The sequence below is a fragment of the Dipodomys spectabilis genome, unplaced genomic scaffold, assembly GCF_019054845.1.
Source record: "Dipodomys spectabilis isolate Male_0828 unplaced genomic scaffold, ASM1905484v1 ptg000118l, whole genome shotgun sequence".
Lineage (NCBI taxonomy): Eukaryota > Metazoa > Chordata > Mammalia > Rodentia > Heteromyidae > Dipodomys > Dipodomys spectabilis.
In genome coordinates this window covers 6,407,012-6,424,445 of record NW_024870795.1, presented here as the reverse complement: position 1 = coordinate 6,424,445, position 17,434 = coordinate 6,407,012, and the positions used below count along the sequence as shown (strand labels likewise).

Here is a 17,434-nt window from a genome sequence, read left to right as displayed (position 1 = left end):
GAAATATAAAATCCAGATCTTCTAATTTAAGGTCCACTGTTTCTTTCACGTACAGTAGTGCAATTCTAAATCTGCTTCAGACCCAAGCTGAGGTTACATTGGGGAAGCCTTCACCCCATCTCACTACCCGTTTTAAAAAGATCCTGGGCTAGAAGTATGGCTCAGGTAGTAGAGTATCAGCCAAACAAGTAAGCTGAGCAAGCACAAAGTCCTGAGTTCAAACCCCAGTGCTGGGAAAAATAAAACAACCAAACTTATGGTCTTGACAGATTCAAGACCAACCCCCATCTCCTTGACTAGAGGAATATGATTTTGCCGGGCACTGATGCCTCACGCCTATAATCCTAGCTGCTCAGGAGGCCTAGATTTGAGGATCATAGTTTGAAGCCAACCTTAGGGATGAAAGAGACTGTCTATAATTAGCCAGTAAAAAACTGGAAGAGAAGGTTCAGCTCAAGTGATAGAATACTAGCCTAGAGATAAAGCAAGAGTGCCAGGCCCTGAGTTCAGCCTCAGTACCAGCACCAAAAAAACAAAAAGCAAGTGAGAGTTTTAAGGCCATGAGTTCAAGCCCCAGTAGCAGCACTCTTACACACACAAGTTTTTTTTTTTTTTTTTTTTTGGTCCGGACGTGGGGCCTGAACTGGGCCTGGGTGCTGTCCCTCAGCTCTTCAGCTCAAGGCTAGCACTCTACCACTTGAGCCACAGCGCCACTTCCGGCTTTTTTTCTTTTTGCTTATGTGGTGCTGAGGAATCCAACCCAGGGCCTCAGGCATGCAAGGCAAGCGCTCTACCACTGAGCCACCTTCCCAGCCCACACACAAAAGTTTTTAATCTTGGGGCTGGGAAGGTGGCTCAGTGGTAGAGTGCTTGCCTTGTATGCAAGAGGCCCTGGGTTTGATTCCTCTGCACCATATAAACAGAAAAGGCCGGAAGTGGCACTGTGGCTTAAGTGGTAAAGCGCTAGCCTTGGGCTGAAGAGTTGAGGGACAGCACCCAGACCCAGTGTTCAAACCCACGACCGACCCCCCCCCCCCCAACAAAGTTATTATTAATCTTATTATATGTTAGAGTTCTTTTAAGACCTTATCCAGAAAACCACTCTGCCACACTTAAAAGTTCCCAAGCCAGATGCCAGTGGCTCATGCCTGTAATCCTAGCTACTAAAGAGGCTGAGATCTGAGGATCGGGGTTCAAAGCCAGCCCAAGCAGGAAAGTCCATGAGACACTTATCTCCAATAAACCACTAGAAAACTGGAAGTGGCACCTATGGCTCAAGTGGTAGAACACTCACGTTGAGCTGAAGAGCTGAGAAATAGTGCCCAGGCCCAGAATTCAAGCCCCACAAAAGTTACTGTTCCCTGTCACTGCCCCCACATTAAAGGGAAAGAAATCCTGAGTCCTCTTTTGGTGACATGATGATTTTGGATTTTCTTTTCCTCCAGAACAGTTGGATATTTTTGAGCCTGATTTATTTTCCACACATAATGGTACATATTTTATTTTTGTTATTGTTGTTGGTCGTGGGTCTGGGCACTGTCCCTGAGCTTTTTCACTCAAGCTAGTGCTCTACCATTTTGAGCCACTGCCCACTTCCAGTTTTCTGGTGATTAATTGGAGATAAGAGTCTAACAGACTTTTCCTGCCCAGGCTGGCTTTAAACTGAAATTCTCAGATCTCAGCCTCCTGATTAGGATTATAGGTGTGAGCCACCAGCACCTGGCATGTTCTTTACTTTTGCTCAGATGCAGTTTTCCCTTACGTTGTCTACCATGATGCAACGTAGTTTTTATAGAAGCATAACCTATGGACAGGGATCAGATCAGACCCTTCACCTGCAGTGTATTCATGAGGCTTGTTTGCCAGTTTAAGACCTTTGAGCTTTGTGTAGATCCATTCCATATGCAAGGACTAGCCTCTTCCTTGATTAGAACCTCCTTAGTTCACTTTTCCACCAATTCAAAATATGAAGTTGATGGGTGTTATCCTTATTCTCCAGGTTATACTGGAAAGATGAACAGCAGTTCACCCAGAAAGTACAGTTGTAGATTAATTTTATCCCCTCAAATATGGACAAGCAAATATGGACTAAGAAGCTAAAGATAAGAGCTTACTCTAATAAGTATATTTATTCATATGCAACACTTTTTTGTGGGGGGGGGGTGTCCAGGGCTTGGGGCTTGATTTCAGGGCCTGGACACTGTCCCTGAGCTTTTTTGCTCAAGGCTAGTGCTCTACCACTTGAGCCACACCTTGACTTTTGACTTTTTGGTGGTTAATTGGAGATAAAAAGTCTCATGGACTTTCTTGCCCCAGGCTGGCTTCAAACCATAGACCTCAGAGCTCAGCTTCCTGAGTAGCTTGGATTACCGGTGTGAGTCACAAGCTCCTGGCCACTTTTTATCTTTAGTAAGAGTGCAGAAAGAAAAGAAAGAGAGAGAGGAAGGAAGGAAGCAAGCAAGCAAGCAAATGAACCTTTTGGAGGTTGGAGGTGTGGCTCAGTTCGTAGAGCACTAACCAGTGAGTGAAAGGGTCAGGAATGGAGTAGAGTCTCAGTCTTGGACCTTAAAAAAAAGTGCCTTGTGGTTTGGAATGACAATATGGAGGTAGTTTCCAATTGCTGTTATGTTTCTTTGGCTGCAAATTCTCCTTGCATTCCAGGGTTGGAAGTACAGAACTCTTCTAAAAAACAAAACATTGTGGGAAAAGACCACTGGTATGTTGTTTTTCCAGGAGGGTTTGAACGTTTTAGCTTTTCACTTTTATCCTGAATGTAGGGTACAAGTGTACCCTAGATGTGAGGATTGTAACCTAGAGCAAATACTTTGAAAGTTTTGGGTTCTAGAGCATAAGCTTTTTTCTCATGAGGGATATTGATAAGTTCATAGCCACCACAACTCAATCTTGGTTGTTCAGTGAACCTTTTGTGTTCTGAGTACTGGGATTGAATTAGGGAGTAAGCCTTTTAACTACTTTAGCCTTGCCCAGTCCTTTAGTTTGTATTTGGTTTTGAGATCATGCCTTCACCACCTTTGCCCAGGCTGGCCTTAAATTTGAAATCCTTCTGCCCCTGCCTCCTGAGTAGCTGGGATTATAGGTGTGTGTCGCTGTGCTTGGGTGTTTAGTGGACTTTTGAAGCTCCATTGAGGAAGTAGTTTATTATTTACCATATTAATTTCAGTTACCTAATAGAACTCTCAATCTGTTTTCTATACCATTTATAAGGTGCTTTATAGAATAATAATAGCAAGTGACTGAGGGCCATGGGCAAACGTGTAGACATCTGTCTGTTCTTTCAGTCAATATTGGGCATTATACCTTCTGATTTTATTCAGCCTGCTTTGAGGTATAGAACATATGCAGACTCCAAGCTGTGGAGAGAATGTATATCTTAAAGGAGATGTATGTTTGCACATGAGTTTGGATATCTACAAGTGTGTGCATGTGTATGTGTGTATGTGTGTGTTTGAGGGATGAGGAACACAATCTTTTTTTGCCAGTCCTGAGGCTTGAACTCAGGGCCTGGGCACTGTCCTTGAGCTTCTTTTGCTCAAGGCTAACACTTTAGCACTTGAGCCACAGCACCATTTCCAGCTTTTTCTGTTTATGGGGTACTGAGGGATCGAACCCAGGGCTTCATACATGCTAGGCAAGCATTCTGCCACTAAACCTCATTCCCAGCCAGAAGAACACAGTCTTTAGTAGCTAGTTTTCTTTATGTTACTTCTGTGTACTAGTGAACTTGATTCCTTTGCTCTTTCCAGGTAAATATGCAGAGGACATTTTTGGAGAGCTCTTTACTCAGGCAAACACCTTTGCCTGCCGAGTAAGCTCCCTTGCGGAAAGGGTCGACCGACTACAAGTTAAAGTCACTCAGCTGGATCCCAAGGAAGAAGAAGGTAAGGAAGCTGAGCTCAGCATTTGCAGGCTCTGCTGAGCAGTTTCTTAGAATTTTTTTTCCCCTGATGTATAAAAAAGAAGCAAAAGGAGAAATCACCTATAGAATTATGCCTTGAAATGACATAAGCCTGGGTGGTGTAAGAAACCTTTTGAGCTCTCCCACACCCCTCCATACTCCCTTTCTCTCGTTCCCCCAATTCCCTTGTTCTCAAGTTTCCCTTCTCTTGGCCCTATTTTGCTACCATAAAAGTACTTGGAAGATTCTTTCCGCTGAAGGAGAGGCCTGTTAGATCTGGCCACATAGGAAACCTTTGTGTAGCCTCGTGCTGTTCAGTCGTGAAATGGCTGGGCTGCTGACAGCCTCGTGGGGCCTCCCCAGAGGGGGAGGGAAAAAAAAAACCTGGCTGCAGACAGCCGCAGCCAAGAAATGCAGCAGCTGAGGCTGCTCTGACTGGTGTGACTCAGTGTTTGCTCAAATAGCCTGTCGTCCATTTTCTAACACCTTCCATCTTGTCTCAGTGTCACTACAAGGAATCAACACTCGAAAGGCCTTCAGAAGCTCTACCACTCAAGACCAGAAGCTTTTTGACCGAAACTCACTCCCAGTGCCCGTGTTGGAGACCTACAATACCTGTGACACCCCGCCTCCCCTCAACAATCTTACCCCTTACAGGTAACTGTCCAGCTCTCCTTGTTTGAGGCCTATGGTTAACAACATGAGATTGCTTAAAATATGTAAGGAAGTTGTTTATAGCAGAGGATTGTATCAAAAGCTTACTGTCTACCTCAGAGTTGCTTGTGGCAGCAGAAGCTAGGTTTATGCTGTAAACAGTTGTCACTTACTGTTCGGTTGTTGGGCTCCTAAAATTCATAGTGAGTGTAATACATATTGAAGGTTTGCTCTACCATTACAAGCTGCAGAGTTTAATTTGGTAAAAGCCAGGTCTGTCTTGGATTCCATCCAAAGAATTTAGTTATTATAGAACCAAAAGGCCTTTGTTCCAAGGCAGTTCTACAGCCTGGGTCCCAGGGGCAACATTCTAGGAAGGCTCCCACTAACTTGGAAACCACCAGATTGCCAGATGTTTGGACGTGTTAGTGGGACCATCTTCATGGACTGGCTGCTCTGGGCTCAGGGGTCCTTCCAAAAAGAGCGATTGGCATTCTTCCAAGTGAATGTCATTTGCTTTGTTTTGAACATCCTTTTGACATTTCCTTCTGCAAGGACCTACCCTGTTGCAGCTGGACTTGCAAAAGAAGGCAGCCTCAAAGACAACTCAAAGCTCTTTCCTTCCCCCTTGTAGTATGGTAGTGTTGTCATGTCACACAGAAACACTGAACAGGGGCGGAAAACGTATATTTGTCTTGTTTGTATCCATCCATATATATATATATATACATATATATATATATCTCTTTGGAACAGGTAAAAAGTACAGATAGCTGAAGGATAATGTCTTCCATCAGACATGGATACACTGCAAAGTGGAATGTTTGTGTACCCCTGTGAAATTTAAGGATGTCATTCTGATTCAGGGAGCCTGGAACAAGAGCTTGGTTGCTTGTCACACATACACAAAGTCCATGGCATCTGCTCTTTTCAACTATTATGTGAAATTACGCTCATCTCTGGGCTGTCAAAGGGGCTAGAGAGAATAGCAAGATTTGACTCTGGTCTCCCTCCATCCTTGAGTCTGGTTATGTTTGGGCAAAGTGGAGGCAGTAAGGGATCACTGGTAATATTAGAGGGAGTATGATGTAGAGTTTGTATTATAGAATAAGCAAATGATATTCTGTGGGGAATCTATTTTTCTGATAACATGATTTTCCTTTTAAATATACCAGAATTAGCATCTCCTTTTAGTTAACTATAGATTTGTCCTAAGAAAAGCAAGCATGGTGAGATCTGAGGATTGAGGTTCAAAGCCAGCCCAGGCAGGAAGGTCCATGAAACTCTTATCTCCAATTAACCACCAGAAAACCAGAAGTGGCACTGTGACTCAAGTGGTAGATCGCTTGCCTTAAGCTGAAGAGCTGAAGGGCAGTGCCCAGGCCCAGAGTTCAAGCCCCATGACTGACAAAAAAAAAAAAAAAAGCATGGTATGTCTGTCAGAACAAGATTTAACATAAGGCAGGGCACTGGTGGCTCACACCTGTATTCCTAGCTACTCAAGAGGGTGAGATCTGAGGATCACAGTTCAAAACCAGCCCAGGCATCAAAGTCCATGAGACTCTTTTTTTTTTTTGTCGGTCGTGGGGCTTGAACTCCGGGCCTGGGCGCTGTCCCTCAGCTCTTCAGCTCAAGGCCAGCACTCTACCATTTGAGCTACAGCGCCACTTCTGGTTTTCTGGTGGTTTATTGGAGATAGGAGTCTCACGGTCTTTCCTGCCCGGGCTGGCTTTGAACCGCGATCCTCAGATCTCAGCCTCCTGAGTAGCTAGGATTACAGGCGTGAGCCATCAGCGCCCGGCTGAGACTCTTATTTCTATTTAACCACCACAAAACTGGAAGTGACTGGCTCAGAGTGGTAGAGCGCTTGAGCTGAAGAGCTAAGGGATAGTACCCAGGCCCAGAGTTCAAGCCCCACGACCGACAAAAGTAAAAAGATTTTTATTTTTTTTTAAATTTTTGCCAATACTGGGCACTGTCCCTGAACTTTTTTGTTTTGTTTTGGCCAGTCATGGCACCTGAACTCAGCTGGGTGCTGTCTCTCACCTCTTCAGCTCAAGGCTAGTGCTCTACCACTCAAGCCATAGCGCCACTCTGGCTTTTTCTGCTTATATGGTGCTAAGGAATTAAACCCAGGGCCTCATGCATGCAAGGCAAGCATTCTACCACTGAGCCACCTTCCCAGCCCCCTGAACTTTTTTTTTCTCAAAGCTAGCACTCTACTTCTTGAGGCATAGCTCCACTCCTGGCTATTTGTTAATTAATTGGAGATAAAGAGTCTCATGGACTATTCTGCCCAGGCTGGTTTCAAACCATGATGCTGAGATCCCAGCCTCCTGAGTAGCTAAGATTATGGGCGGGACCACCAGTGCCCAACACTTTTTTTTCTGAGACAAGGTCTCACTATATAACTTAGACTGGCCTTGAGCTCATGATCCTCCTGCCTCAACGTCGGAGAGACTGGAAATGGAAACGCTCAGCACCCATGCCTGTCTCAGAGCGATTAGTATTTAATTTAGAAATGAATTCTCTGTGGTTTGATAGGATTAGAGGGGCTGGAAATAGAATTGCCTTTTCAATTTTTTTATTTTGAGACAAACAAACCAATCTAATCTGGCCTTGAACTCAAGATTCTCCTGCTTTCTATTCCCAAGTGCTGGGTGACAAGTGTACATCACTGTGCCCAATTCTTTTCCTCTTTCTTTCTTTTTTTTTTTTGTCATGGGGCTTGAACTTTGGGCTTCAGTGCTGTCCCTGAACTTTTCAATTCAAGACGAATGCTCTACCACTTGAGCCACAGTGCCACTTCCAGTTTTCTGGTGGTTAACTGGAGAGAAGAGTCTCACGGACTTCTCTGCCTGGGCTGGCTTTGAACTGTGATCCTCAGATCTCAGCCTCCTGAGTAACTAGGATTATAGGCGTGAGCCACTGGCACCCAGCTCCAGGTTCCAGTTCTTGTAGTTCAGAATGTTAAACATTCACCCTTCTGTGTGTGCTTCTAGATAATGGGGGCTTGTCCATGCCATGCCAAGTGGAGAATTCTAGCCAGGATCATTGAGTCTAGCAAATGGCCTTCATTGACAGTCAATGGCTCACTTTGTACTAATGTCACAGCCACTAAGAAGTGGTGATAAAAACTCTGTGGTCTGGGCTGGGAAGATGGCTCAGTGGTAGAGCGCTTGCCTTGCATGCATGAGACTCTGGGTTTGATTCCTCATCACCACATAAGCAAAAAGAAAAAAGCTGGAAGTGGTGCTGTGGCTCAAGTGGTAGAGCACTAGCCTTGAGCTGAAGAGCTGAGGGACAGCGCCCAGGCCCAGAGTTCAGGCCCCACGACCAGACCCCAAAAAAAAAAAAAAACCCAAACAAAACTCTGTGGTCTTGAGCTGGGAAGGTGGCTCAGTGGTAGAGCACTTGCCTTGCATGCATGAGGCCCTGGGTTCGATTCCTCAGCACCACATAAGCAAAAAGAAAAAAGGCCGGAAGTGGAGCTATGGCTCAAATGGTAGAGTGCTAGCTTTGAGCTGAAGAGCTGAGGGACAGCGCCCAGGCCCAGAGTTCAGGCCCCATGACTGGACCAAAAAAAAAACAACTCTGTGGTCTTACCAGATACCAGTGGCTCATGTCTATAATCCTAGCTACTTAGCAGGCTGAGATCTAAGGATCTCAGTTCAAAGCTATCCTGGGCAGAAAAGTTCATGAGAGGGCTGGGAAGGTAGCTCAGTGGTAGAGTGTTTGCCTTGCATGTCTGAGGCCCTGGGTTCGATTCCTCAGCACCACATAAGCAAAAAAGGAAAAAGCCGGAAGTGGCGTTGTGGCTCAAGTGGTAGAGGGCTAGCCTTGAGCTGAAGGGCTGAGGGACAGCGCCCAGGCCCAGAGTTCAGGCCCCACAACCGGTAATAAAAAAATAAAAAATAAAAAAAAAGAAAAGTTCATGAGACTCTTATTTCCAATTAACCAGCAAAAAGTAAGAAGTGGAGCTATGGCTCAAGTGGTAGAGTACTAGCCTTTAGTGAAAAAGTTGAGAGACAGCACCCATGTCCTGAGTTTAAGCCCTAGGATGGAACCAAAAAAAATCCTTGTGTCTTGAAACAGCTGGCCATCTATTGTGAGGCCCCCTTGTGGTGGGGTGTTATTGGATGCTAACCTATTTCAGGAGGCTGCAAGAAGGTTCCATGCACTGGTTATCGTCACATAGAGAAATTAGAGCTATCAAAAGCACATACTTAGGTACATATGAACCTACACTGGAGGGTGGAAAGCCAGTAACTCATCCTAAGGAGTCTTGAGAAATTGTTAGGGGAATAGCCAATGCCAGAAATCCTCTCATAGGTGCCAGAATATCTAGATATCCTCAGAGATGGCTATGCAGATCATTAGAAATAATCAGCATCCCTGCTGCTGTAGCCTGTTCTTGCCCCGACCATACAGATTTCTCTATCAGGAATTGGAAGGAATACCAAGGTTCTTAAGAAGTAGAGAGGTGCCACTCAGGGGCATTGAAATCCGCAATCGATTTGAATGACTTCTTGATTCCTTACTGTAAATGTGCTAACTGGTAGGTGTTTGGAATATTGGATTTGGTTGAGAGCTCATCTGTCTACTGACAGCTACTTGTCTTCATTTCTATCCCAGGGATGATGGAAAAGAGGCACTCAAATTCTACACCAACCCTTCGTACTTCTTTGATCTTTGGAGGGAGAAGATGCTGCAGGACACCAAGGATATCATGAAAGAGAAGAGAAAGCATAGGGTGAGGGGAAGAGGGCCTCTGTTCTACACATCAGTAGGCATGCTTGTGGAGGGCGGATAAAAAGGAAACTAGTCTTATGTGAAGTAATTCCAAGTGACTGCTTGCATGGAGAATGCCAGGTGAAACTCTTAAAAAAAATGTGTCCACACCAAGCACCACCAAGATGAAAGCACAAATCACACCAAAAACGTGTTTGTTCCCGCTAACACTGTTAACAATTGAGTATATTCAGGCTGAGTTTTAGGAATAGATTTTTCTGGTTACCATTTATTTCTCTTGCAATTTGCACCTGAACCCTGCTGGACAAGGCTAGTCCCTTTCCCACCAATTTTGCAGCTCAGTTCTGAGACCAGCACCAGGTTCTGCATCACAATTTGTAACAGGAGCAGGTTAACTCCCTTGCTCCTGGGTGGGGCCAAGGAAGGGGGATATGCCTGGGTTGTAGAGATACTTCTCTCCCCGTAGGCTCCTGATGCTATATGTGACCTACCAGTTCCCACCCCACAATCCCATTAGCATGGCTGCCAGCAGACCCAGGAGACTGCCAGAGGCTAATGCAGCTGCATGGGCTGGAAAATTCTTCAGTGATTTGGTTTTATTTTTTTAACTATTTCCTTCTATCTACTCAAGATATCAACAGCTGTTATTCTTTTTCATCTCTCTAAACTGACCTTTGTGGCAGAGCAAATAACAAATAGCTGTTTACTCACTTCCTAACAATTAGAACTGTTCAAAGACGTGAAAGAGTTACCCAGAGATGTAACGGATTTTCCATTGCGAGAGGTGTTGAGTGTGGGACTGAGCAAATGTTTTGCCCAGGAGGTGGTTTGAATTAGATGGCCTCTAGGTCACTCCAAACCCGGCAATTCTATAAATTCTGCTGTTATCATGTGTTGTCTAGGCAAATCATCTCTTGAATGTGCATCCTGGAAGATGGGTGGAATTTTAATGAAGAACTTTGGAAAATATTTTACCGAGGCTCTTTTGTTCCTTCTTAATATAGAAAGAAAAGAAAGATAATCCAAATCGAGGAAATGTAAACCCACGTAAAATCAAGACGCGTAAGGAAGAGTGGGAGAAAATGAAGATGGGACAAGAATTTGTGGAGTCCAAAGAAAAGCTGGGGCCTTCTGGGTAGGTGATGCTTTTGTACTATCAGTAGCCTTCTTTGAAGAGATTAGGGACCTGGAGATAACAGTCTGGCATAACACCTTTCACACCCCCTGAAATTTGACTGTGGGGTTTAGACCAATACCACCATTAATCAGCTACTTCTAAGTGCAGCCATCTGGTGATTAAAATTTGCTAAATAAATCAAGAGACTCAGCAATTTAAATGAGGTGACTGGAGTGGTCTAGGAAAAAAAAAAAAAAGACCCATGGCTTCTTGTGCCTTACTCTGCCAGACACTAGTATATCCAAGGATCTCAAGAAAAATTGGAAAGCGAGGAAAGTGGTCCAACGAGCGCTTTGCCTCTAAAGTGTGGATCTGAAGGTCAAGCCTAAGAGCCAGTCATTTTGAAGAAGTAGGAAGGGCCAGGCAGGGAAGTCATGCATTACCAGAGCAACTTCTCAGCCAGCCTTTGTCAGGTTTGGGAGAGCGGCTGGCCAAGGGGCTGAATGCAGAGCTCAGAGTCAGTGTGGGAAAGGTTGCTAGGCCACTGTGGAGGCTATATATCTCTGTGGAGAAATAGGAGATGTCAGTCTGACCCCATTTCCCAATACCAAATCATACGGGAGGTGTAAAGCGGGGGAAATGGGTTGTAAGCTTGGTTTGATGCTTATCCTGTTGTCTGACCTGTGTGACGTTCAGAACCAAGTCACCACGACTGCTTGGCACAATTGTCACACTGGTTTTTCCTCTAAATACATTGCATCCTAGCTGTCAGAGATCCATGCCAGCCCATGCTGGGTGTCTAGGGATGATAAAAGGAAAGAGTTGTGTTGTTCTTGCTTTTAGGAGTAACTCTACCATGAAAACCTTGACTTTTAAAAATCTTGACACTTCTGACACTCGTTCTTTCTGGATTAAGAGATTTGTTTTAAAGAGTGGAGAAGATAGTGAGAGGGAAAATGAATCTTTCTTTCTGTAGGGAAGTCAGCCCCGAGTGTGCTTTCATTGCCCCCCCCCCCCCCCCCCCCCCCCCCCCCGCAATACAAGAGGTTGTTTTGCCATCCTTTTGAGACAGGCACTTCTCCTAGGTCCAGTGACTCTTAAGGTCGGAGGTGTACATGTTTAGGATGTCAACTGCTGGGTCCTGTTTTGTGAAGTGGGGGTGGTGAAGATGAGGGGTTTGCCTGCCATTTTTGTCTTGCATTGGGCTACATGCGTGGCCTACCTAGACATGCTTGTTGATGAACTTACCAAGCAATGTGTCAAGCTGAGTGCTGGTGGCTTAGACCTATAATCCTAGTTACCCAGAAGACTGAGGTCCTCACATCTCAGTTTGCTGAGTAGCTAGGATTACAGGTGAGCCACTAGCACCTGGCCTTGCTTGACATTTTGATATCATTCATTCAGAGCAAGTTCATTCAAGGCCCAGTGCTTTGAGGGAGAGGTTTTCATAAGGCAAGCCCTAGCACCCTGCTTTAAGTAGCAGCTCATTTCGGTTGATGAGCATCCTGGCATAGGGACTGCATTTACTACCACACAGCAACCTTGGCATGATTTTTGCAATCAAATGCCTCCTTGGCCTTTGAGCACTCAGAATCAGGCTGTAGGCCAGTCACATGTTTGCAGCTCAATGGTCTGTGCATTTTAGCTTCACCCTTTGACCACCACAGGCTTTGGGCTTCGAGTATCGCTGTCCCTAATGTTTAGGAGACAATTTGAAAGAATGTTGGATTTGATAAAGCTGATACCGGAAGAGAGCAGCAGGGTTTTAATCATAAGGGTTGGATCCTGTTACCATAGCAGAAATGTCTGAAAGATGAATAAAATAGGATATTTAGTCCTAAAATAAAATTTCAATATAACAGAAAATAGGTGGGAAATCTACTGGCTTTATTTCTCCCTAGTCCCTTTTGTATCACATGCATTTTTGTAGTATGTACAAGGAAAGGAGTATCACTCAGGTTCTTTATTTATTTTTACTTTTTTTGTCCTGGGACTATTTAAATGATAGCTTTTCACCTTGGGTCTGTTGTCAGCTATTCACCATCCTTGGTGTATCAGAATGGCAGCATTGGCTCTGTTGAAAATGTGGATACAGGCACCTACCCACCACCGCCACAGTCAGACTCTGCCTCTTCACCTTCTCCTTCCTTCTCTGAGGACAACTTGCCTCCCCCGCCAGCAGAATTCAGGTAAGTGGTAGAACCTCTTCTACCCGTCCTGTGTGGCTAAGCACTCAGGAACAGAACAAGAGTTAAAAATACAGGACAGGACCACTGGCACAACTTGTGGCAAATCTGTCCAGGTAATAGAAAAAATGAACATTTATCAACAGTGAGGGTGCTGGATGTTGTACTGAACACTGTAATACGTTACTTATTCCCATAGAAGGCCTCTTGAGGAGGTACTGGTATTATCCCCGTGTTACAGATAAGTAAACTATGAGGCACAGAAAGGTCAGTGAACTTACGTAAGGTTACACAGCGAACAAGAGGCAGAGCCATGATTTAGTCAAGCCTAATTTTCTTTTTTTGGTCGGTCGTGGAGCTTGAACTCTGGGCTTGGGCCCTGTCCCTGAGCTCTTCAGCTAAGGCTAGTGCTCTAGCCATGGCATCACTTCTGCTTTTCTGGTGGTTTATGGGAGATAAGAGTCTCAGGGACTTTCCTGCCCGGGCTGGCTTTGAACCGAGATCCTCAGATCTCAGCCTCCTGAGTGGCTAGGATGACAGGCGTGATTACTGAACACCTAGCCTAATCTTAACTACTTGCTGTTCTGCCTGAAGGAACAGATGGAAGTCACCAGCCAGTCTTGGGGCTTGAACTCAGGGCCTGGGCACTGTCCCTGAGCTTCTTTTGCTCAAGGCTAGCACTCTACCACTTGAGCCACAGTACCACTTCCATTCTTCTATTATGTGATACTGAGGAATTGAACCCAGGGCTTACTGCATGGTAGGCCAGAACTCTACCACTAGGCCACATTCCCAGCCCCTTGTTACCAGCTTTAACTAGTATGAGATAACATGGTCCAGTCTGTTGGCCGTGTAGGAGTTAGCAGACACCTTGCTCAGAATCTAGGGATCTTGCAGATAGCTACTCTCCCTGCCCCCTCTCCTGTTGCTCTGGCAAATTTCACTTCTAGGTAGACTGTTCAGAAAGATGAAAACAAGGAGAAAGGGGAATGAGGCTTAGAGTCTCTCTGGCAGAGGTATATGGAGAAGATTGCCTGCCAGTAATGGCTGGAAAGGGGGCTGAGGGTTGTTTGCATTGCACTATTTCCTTACAGTTACTTTTTCCCTTTCTGATGCCTGACAAATGAGCACTTTGAAAGGTGCACTTTTCTCCTTGCACTGTTTAATTAGTGAGTGAATATATTGAGGCCCCTTAGAGGCAGTCTAAAGCAATGCTGTCCTCCCTTCCCCCATTTTTCTTGGCCCTTGTAACCACTAATCCCAAATCTCCTCCTGCCTCCCAAATCACTTCCTGCTGGCTGCCCTGTCAGATGCAGCTAAGGCTTGAAGGTCTGTGGAAAATTCCAAGATGGATGCTTTTCTAAGAAGTAGCTATTAGTTCAGGGCAGATGCAAAGGTAGAAGAAAAGCTTCAGCCCCACACATGACCTGAAACTGCAGTTCCAGGCCCATGAATCTGTTCCCAGGAGAAGAGGAGGCTTAATCCTCTTTCCAACCTAGATCAAGAGTTGGTAGTCTGAGCGTTTCCATCTTTCACATCCTCAGATAGAGATTTACTCTCCTTCAAGTGAGATGCATGCACCTAAACCTATACCCGCTCAGGCTTGGTCAGCTCAGCGTGGGTTCCTTTCCTCACAAAATCTGCTGAATGTTAATAACCTGAGAAACACAGCCCAGTGGGTGGGTGGTGTTTGAATTTTCATTCCAGGTCTTGCCTGTATGTGTTCTGAGTCCTGGGTCTAGACTTAAACTAATGGTCACCCATGGGCCATTCCTCTCCAGGAGGGCTCAGGGTCAGGTTCACGTTTGGGAGCAGGCCTTCTTCTGAGGTGTCTTGGCTGGCTTTTAACTGCCAGGGGCATCCGAAGTCCACTTTTACCAGGTAGTTCCCCTCACTTCTCTGCCAGCGGGAAGCTAGCTCCTTACCTTATAAGGCTGTTCAGTTCCTTGTCGATCTATTCTGACTGCTCCTGGGTGTTTCCTTCTGTTGGGCTGAGTAAAGCAGGTGAACATGGCGGGCTAAGGGGAGCCTGGGCTTGTAGGTAAGCCTTCCTCTAAGTAGGTGTTTGTGCCCTCAAAATGAAGATGGGTCTCTTCTTTGTCCCTCTAGCTACCCAGCAGACAACCAAAGAGGATCTGGCTTGGCTGGACCCAAAAGAACCAGCGTGGTCAGCCCCAGCCACCCACCTCCAGCTCCTCCTCTGGGCTCTCCACCAGGCCCCAAACCTGGGTTTGCGCCTCCACCTGCCCCTCCCCCTCCACCGCCAATGAGCGTGCCGCCTCCACCACCTCCGGCAGGATTTGGGTCTCCAGGGACTCCTCCGCCACCTTCTCCCCCATCTTTTCCACCTCACCCTGATTTTGCTGCCCCTCCCCCACCTCCCCCACCACCAGCAGCTGACTATCCCCCACCACCTCCCTTGTCCCAACCAACAGGAGGAGGAGCCCCTCCTCCTCCTCCTCCTCCCCCGCCTCCCGGACCCCCACCTCTCCCCTTCAGTGGTGCAGATGGCCAGCCCACCATACCATCACCACATTCTGAGGCCACCAAGCCCAAGTCTTCCTTGCCTGCTGTGAGTGATGCCCGGAGCGACCTGCTTTCTGCCATCCGCCAAGGTAAGTAAATCTGCTGGTGGTTTGAGGCCATGGAACTTTGTCTTTCTGGAGCTGATTTGACTGAGTAAGGGGTGCCCATTTCAAGGGACAGCTTTTATGGAGTATAGAAAGCAATTGGAACCTTGGGCTAGAAAAAGATTTTGCCCTAAAAATGTGAAGATTCAGTTTTGTTTTGTTTTTTAATTGCATTGGTCTAAATTGAAGACTTTCCTGTTTGTTTGTTGGCAGTGCCAGAGAGGACTACTCAGGACCTTTTGCTTGCTAGGCAAGTGCTTTCCCATCTGAGTCACATCTCTAGTTCTTTTTGTTTTTGGTTTTTTGGTTATGGGGCTTGAACTCAGGGCCTGGGCGCTGTCCCTGAGCTGCTTCACTCAGAGCTAGTGCTCTACCACTTGGAGCCTCAGCACCACTTCTAGTTCTTTTTGTTTTAATTTGATTTTAGATAGGATCTGGTGCTTTTATTTATTTATTTATTTTTGTCGGTCGTAGGGCTTGAACTCTGGGCCTGGGCGCTGTCCCTCAGCTCTTCAGCTCAAGGCGAGCGCTCTACCACTTGAGCTACAGCGCCACTTCCGGTTTTCTGGTGGTTTATTGGAGATAGGAGTCTCACGGTCTTTCCTGCCCGGGCTGGCTTTGAACTGTGATCCTCAGATCTCAGCCTCCTGAGTAGCTAGGATTACAGGCGTGAGCCACCAGTGCCCGGCGATCTGGTGCTTTTACCTACGACTCTGGATTCTCTTACTTCTACCTCCTGAGTAGCTGGGACTACAGCTGGGAAATACCATGCCCAGCCCATTGGCTTTTTTTTGTTTGTTTTGTTTTTCTTTTTGTTTTTTAAGCTCTCACCAGCATTTTCACCTGGACTGGGCCTAGAATTTTGATCTCTTACCTCTACCTCTTACATAGCTAGGATTAGTTATATACCACCTTGCCTGGCTACAGTGAAAAATTGTAAAGATTCCTAGGCTCTTGGAACTCCTTGAAAATACAGTGTGTGTATTTGCACGTGAGAATTGCTACTAGATGGATCTTACCCTGTTTTTTCTTATCCCTTTCCCTTTTTTCCCCCTTTATCTCCTCCTTACCCTCCCCAACTGATCGAACCCTCCTGGAGCATTTGTCCTCTTTGTCAGTGCCCACATCTGGTTCCAAAGTGTTAGTTTTGTTCTGAGGGTGATCAAGAGACAGGAGCTGCAGAGCCCCATTGCAGCTGGCGACTTGAGCAGTCAGTGCGCTTACAGGATGGGCTATTGTGGCACTCCCCACTCAGAGCCTGATGAGAAAGTGCCATCCTCAGCAGCAGCCACACACCCACAGCACCGGAACACCCATTTCATGAAGCCTATATTCTCTTCCTGCTTGCCCTGCCTCTTCACATTCCTAAAGGATCCTTCTTTTTCCTGTCTTCAGTCTCTCCCTCTATCGGAGGGCACGCCCCTTAGTGCTGAATGGGTTCTGTGGCTGGAAGTGCCTTCTTAACCCTTCTCCCTTTCTGTCACCAGGCTTTCAGCTGCGCAAGGTTGAAGAACAGCGGGAGCAAGAGAAGCGTGATGTTGTGGGCAATGATGTGGCCACCATACTGTCACGTCGCATTGCTGTTGAGTACAGCGACTCTGAAGACGACTCCTCGGAGTTTGATGAAGATGACTGGTCGGATTAACTCGTTCTGCCTGCTGCCCCCCCTCCCCTTTTTCTTTCCTTCCTTCCTGTCTTTGATATCTACCCTAACAATCCCATGGGGGAAAGGAAGGAAAAAAAATTTTTTTTCAAGGGGCCAAAGCCTTCCCCGAAGCAACCAAAGATATATCCAAGTGCTTCCTCCAAATTGCCGTGCATTTTCTCTCCATTGCCAGGCCCTTGGGCTCCTGAGGGTCTGCAGCTGAGTTGCTCCTTCTTCCCTTCAAGTGACTGGTACATATTGGAAGGAAGAAAACCCCCAGAGCAGATCCTTTGATTGGGTTTCAGTTGGAGATAGTGTCTTCCCCTAAGAGCCATTTTCAATGGTGGCCTTCTTCCAAAATCCTTGCCCTCAGCTTTTTCAAATCATGCCAGCCATTATTCTGGTCCTAACCCCATGAGAATGGCCTGTGTGGATGCAGACGGCCCCCTTCCTGGGCTCAGGAAGAAGGCATCGCAGGCAAGTGTCCATAGCCGGACTGTGGCAGGCTCCTGCCCCCTGCGCCGCCCTTTCTAG

At 46.2% G+C, this 17,434-nt stretch overlaps 1 protein-coding gene across 3 annotated transcripts in view; it reads left to right on the top strand.

The window, feature by feature from the left end:
* Wasf2 (WASP family member 2) overlaps positions 1–17,168 on the top strand; it is a 70,865-nt gene extending 53,697 nt beyond the window's left edge. For all 3 annotated transcript variants that reach the window (XM_042688433.1, XM_042688436.1, XM_042688434.1), the window contains exons 3-9: positions 3,765–3,899; positions 4,420–4,573; positions 9,206–9,323; positions 10,327–10,457; positions 12,473–12,628; positions 14,735–15,240; positions 16,743–17,168. In XM_042688433.1, coding sequence (XP_042544367.1) covers positions 3,765–3,899; positions 4,420–4,573; positions 9,206–9,323; positions 10,327–10,457; positions 12,473–12,628; positions 14,735–15,240; positions 16,743–16,900 — 1,358 coding nt within the window. In that variant the 3' untranslated portion in view covers positions 16,901–17,168. The remainder of the gene's footprint in view (positions 1–3,764; positions 3,900–4,419; positions 4,574–9,205; positions 9,324–10,326; positions 10,458–12,472; positions 12,629–14,734; positions 15,241–16,742) is intronic.
* Positions 17,169–17,434: the final 266 nt, after the last annotated feature.